Genomic DNA, 5,276 nt, shown 5'->3' with positions numbered 1-5,276 from the left:
AGATATTAAGTGGTCCTAGCCACAATTCCCTTTCTATGCTACAAAAACACCAAACACTACAAATTTTAGTTGTCTCTTTCAAAAACTTTGTTCTACTCAAGACACCAATACAAATAATTGCCAAGACCATACATGTTCCAAATTAGGACATAGAATAAAGTGCTTTTTAATAGACAAAGACACTACTAGTATGCAACAAATTACATGCAAAATCTACATTGACCTTTCACTACATTAACATCACTCATAAAATACACTACATATATAGCATTTTAACCATCATAAAACTTCACATCTAATTTACATACACTAGTAGACAAAAACACAAGGTAGAGACATTAATTCATTAACTAATTCACATGACTAATATTTCATAGTAGCATTAAACATGGTTTTGAAATCTTCACCACCTTGTTGAAAACAAAACTGCTCTAGTGGCAACTGTGGCAAATTCTGGCCAGATTCAACAGAACTTAAAACATTATGCTGATCAATGATGTTACCATTTGGAAGCAACATTGGTGAAAAACACTCACGATGATCACTATCATCAACAAAGTTATTAATCATTGTTTGATGAAACAAAATCTGTGTCTTAAGAAACTTAACATAATGAATAGCTTCTTCCAACATAGAAACAGTGTCCATTTTACTTCCTCCAGGGACCATGCTCTGAAGAATCTTGAACCTGTCACTGATTCTATGCCTTCTTTCTCTAGCTGCAACACTTTGTGGATCGGTTGAGAGTTTCACTGATGATGATGATCCTTTGCTTTTCTTTGCACCCTTTTTCTTCTCCTTTGTCTTTGAAGATGGCCCTGAAGGAATGTTACACTCCATGTGTGTGAGAGGTGAGAAAAATATGAAAAGGTTTTGTATTTGTTTGAATATTTTTTAGTAGGGGGGTGTATTTATATAGGAAAAATTGGTGTAATGATTTAGAATGAAAGGGAGAGAAGAAATGTCGTCATGTGAAATCAGTCAATCTTTGGCGTAGGATACGGATGTTTTAGGCAGGGACCCCGGTTGGAGGTTCATTTTCCTTTCTCTTTCTGCTCTTTTGCTTCTCATTAATCTCTTATTTATTAACTTTGCATTTTTTTACTTATATATATAACATTAAACTACAAATTATGGCCTTTATAATATGGTACAAGTTTTTAATTGAATGTAGTTAGAGACTTAGAGGAGATAGAAGTTACTGTGCTAAAGTTTGGTCTAGTTAAACATTTCAATGTTTGATCTTATTTATTAGAATAGTAATAGATGTATGTTTTTACTTCATTATTAATCCGATGTAGCAACCATCTTTAAAAAAAATCAGCGCAAAATTGGTGCTAGTTAATATGAGACCCCTAGCTCGGTAATAGAAAATATGGTTATATCGTCAAATCAAGTGTAATTTCACACCAATAGAAAAAATGACATATTGAAAAGAAAAGATATGTAAATAATTAGGATGTGGGGGTGTTTCACTAGGAAACTAGAAATATTTACTAGAATGGTATTGTTGAATTTCGATGCAATGACTCTCTCATAAGATGGTGTGATGTGTAATTACAAGATTAACACTTCAACGTACAAATAGTGAGTAAGAGAATGAGGAATAAACTCATTTATAAATTAGAGAGAGAATATCTCAAATCTTTCATGGAATTTCATATATATGAAGGAAGGTTATAGAAGTTCCTTGATATTTCTGCGTAAAATGCGGGAGATTGTTCGATGACATCTAACAGTAGACAATACTCCCTAGCATGGATCTAGTGTGGAGCTCCAGAGCATGATTACACTATATCTTCAGTGGTTTGTTGAAGTGAGTTGAATTGATGAGTGGGCTACCTTTTGGGGCAGTGGCCGACACAGAACAAGTTCTCCCAAGGTTTTGCGTGGTTCAACAATGGGAAGTCTTTGAGAAAATTGAGTTGGGTTATCGTTTATGGTACATTGCTTGGAGAATTCAAAAAGATCCATAAGCCGATGTGAGGGACATTGTAAACATGCGCATTAAATATTAGTCTCATCATTAAAATGTATCACAATGTTGTTTTTACATGTGGCTCTAATTTCTTAGACTAGGACGTGACATTTTAATCTAGGATGCTCAATTGTACACGATTGTCATTAAAGTATCGACGCAAATTCAAAATTGTTGTTTTTCATCTGCAAATTTTCTTTTATTTACAACCATTGATTTACCTGTCTCACTTAAATATAAAAAGATTACTTCACCTTCCTAACTATGTTTCTACTCTTTGCACAAATTGTAATGTTTTTCTTATTCTATGAACTCCGATTACTTTCCTTGAGTTCTGGTGATTCTTATTCCATATGCCTTCTTCTGGTCTCAAAACCCAATGATAAGACTATCTTCTTCTTGTCTTTAGACTATTGCTGATGATTTAAGTGAACTTCGTGGTGGATTCCCTCTCTTTCTAGAAGATTTGATACCAACTGAATCAACGAGGAAGGTATGAGGCGATCTAGATGTTGAAATGGTGATTACTCACGAAGTATTCACTGTTTTCCGAAGGTAACACAATGGGCTTTTTAAGTCCTCGATAGACATTACCGACGAGCATCTTATCGATGGCCTCGTCATCATCACTAAGCCCTAGGTAAATTACCTTTACCCACAAATTTTCAAATTACAAAGGGCTTTGGACTCTTGGTAATGACAAACTTTCTTGTAGTGGGAGTTATGGAGTTTTCTACGGCTCGATCAAAAGTTATCTTCTTCTATCAAACCTAATCGTTATTGTGATTTGTGACTTTGGATCATAAGAAATATGACTATGGTAATTCACAGGAATTTTAAGTGAACTCCTTCAGATGTCTTCAATTTGGAAGGGCGTATATAAACTGCCGTTAGCCTCGATTCATAAACAATGTGAGGTTATTTTAGCTAATTTAGATTAATTGTCCCCTAGTCGAGGGGATGAGGCACATTACAAACTTTGAGTTCCCATAATTGGCGCCACTGTTCTGCTAGAAAACCAAAAATGATTAGTGGAGTGATGTAGGTTGATCTCCACGCAATGCAGGAAATCTCGTGTATGACGACACGTAAGTGGACCTGCAAAATTAACACTTCAGTGCCCAAATTAATAAGAGAATAAGGAATAAAATGAATTATAGATTAGAGAGTGAACACCTCAAGTCTCATGTGAAAGAGCTTATATATTAAGGGCAGTTACGGATGTTCACCCTTGACACAAATTTAATATAAAACTCCATAGTATAGTTACATTGTACCTTTGATACTTTGCTAAAATAACTTTGACTCATAATTTAGCCTTTTTTTAAGATCAATAGGCGATCAATAACCAGGATAAAAATCTAAAAATTTCTAAATTAAAAAAAATGTTTATAACTGCATAAATTTGAAACCAAAATCTTTTGCATAATTATTGGTACAATGTTTGGTTGAAAAATCTATAAAATTGAATTTCTTATAGACAAACATATTTATAGAAGAAACTTATGTTTACAATGTAGCAAATCTCCACACACTAGTTGGCAAGTGACAGAGATTAGGCCCTCCATTTGTCTTTTTGATTAGAATGGTGAGAAGAAGAGATCAAAGTAAATAATTGTAGGGGGGTCCTTGTTCTGAAATCGAAGCAAATGTTTCACAATTGCATGTGTCACTAATCCCAACTACTAACAAATAGACTATTATATGTCTGCCTTTATTATGTACGGTTTCTGCTTTTTTTCATCCTAAGATTACAAACTGTTTCCTAAAAGAGAATAACTATTATTTTTTTACTTTTTCAATTCGTTTCAAAGGAGAAAAGAAAAGAGCTTAAGGTCTAATCAAGCATTCAGCTCTTCTTTTCAAGAAAAATTATACTACTACCAAAGATTGCTTCAACCACTAGAGTATTAAAGTTTTGTTTTCATAGAAAGATGTTATACACCAACTACTTTACTGATTAAAAAAATAAATTAGTTTAAGTATACAAAAATTATATTCAAAAAATAAAATAAAATTATAAGTATAAATAATTTTTAAATGTAGGAAATTTATTTACGTTTACATTATTATTATATTATTAATACATTATAAAAAATACAAAAAATATTATGTTTAAAAATTGAATACTAGATCAGGAGTTCATACTTTTTTAACTCAATTATCTCATATCAATTAAACTATTCTATTTCCTCCAATTTAAATATCAAAATTAGCATGACTTCGAATAAATTGTGATAAATTAATCAAAAATGATAATATTGAGTTTATTAAAGTTCTAATAACTATTTAAAATACTATATATTTTGTTTAAAATATTTAAAGTGATTGAAAAAATTATTGGTTTAATTATTTTTAAAAAAAATAAGTAATTAATTTTTTTAATATTGGTTTTAAAAGATGATAAATTTCAAAAAATATTTAAAATGTAAGTTATTTTAAATAGCTTTTCAAAAATTATTTAGTGTCAAAAATAATTTAGTACAAATAAATTCAAAATAAATTTTGCATTTTTTAAAAGAATTACAATTTTTTAAAATGTAAAATATAAATCAAATATTTTAAAATATATCAAAAATAGACATACAAATAATACAAAGAAAATGTAGAAAACAAGATAGAGAAATCTTGAACACAATTTCAATTTTATTAAAATTGAATTTGTTGAACTACAATTTTTTTAAAAAAATTCATAATTCTATTAAAATCTAAATTATATCAAAATAAAAATTAATTAACAAATTTCTGCAAATCTCATAGATCCCAAAGAAACAAAGTTTATTTTTTCCAAAATCTTTATTGGAAGTATGCTACCCAAAAAGCTGTGTTTTGTAATACTTTTACAGTCCCAAAGGGACCATGTATGTTAGATTTTGACAAAGTGCTAAAACTGCTCTTTTTTCAAATTGATTAAAACCCTATCTATTGTTATAGATCACACGGCCAAATTTCAAAAATTGTATAGTAACACACTGTAAAGTGGTTTAATGGTTCCATCTTTAGTATGTGACATTACAATGCTGCAAGATAATTATTTCTTCTGCTACACAAAGAATGATGATGACTTAAAATTTTCATGAAAACACAAAAAGCAAGTTTAAAAGCTATGAATAAAATGAGAAAATTTTGTGAGAATCAGAGACAAAGGAAGAACACAATCACATGTTGCTTCGGCTTTCTTGATGTGAGAGAGTTGTTGAACTCTAATTATTCTTACTTGTGAATATGAAAATCTTCAGCTTTACTTGTCTACTCGGATTTTCTAGCTTATATAGCTCATCAAATGCACATCAATCTC

General features: G+C 30.5%; 1 protein-coding gene across 1 annotated transcript; it reads right to left on the bottom strand.

Annotated features, from left to right (window-relative positions):
* Nucleotides 1-228: 228 nt before the first annotated feature.
* LOC131611952 (transcription factor bHLH140) lies at nucleotides 229-866 on the bottom strand. The gene has a single exon (XM_058883774.1). It carries the CDS (start codon nucleotides 838-840, stop codon nucleotides 364-366), a length of 477 nt encoding a protein of 158 aa, XP_058739757.1. The 5' UTR covers nucleotides 841-866; the 3' UTR covers nucleotides 229-363.
* Between the last annotated feature and the right edge of the window lie 4,410 nt (nucleotides 867-5,276).

The sequence above is a fragment of the Vicia villosa genome, linkage group LG6, assembly GCF_029867415.1.
Source record: "Vicia villosa cultivar HV-30 ecotype Madison, WI linkage group LG6, Vvil1.0, whole genome shotgun sequence".
Taxonomy (NCBI): Eukaryota; Viridiplantae; Streptophyta; class Magnoliopsida; order Fabales; family Fabaceae; genus Vicia; species Vicia villosa.
Note: the sequence above shows the minus strand (reverse complement) of the source record. Positions and strands in the feature narration are given on the sequence as shown.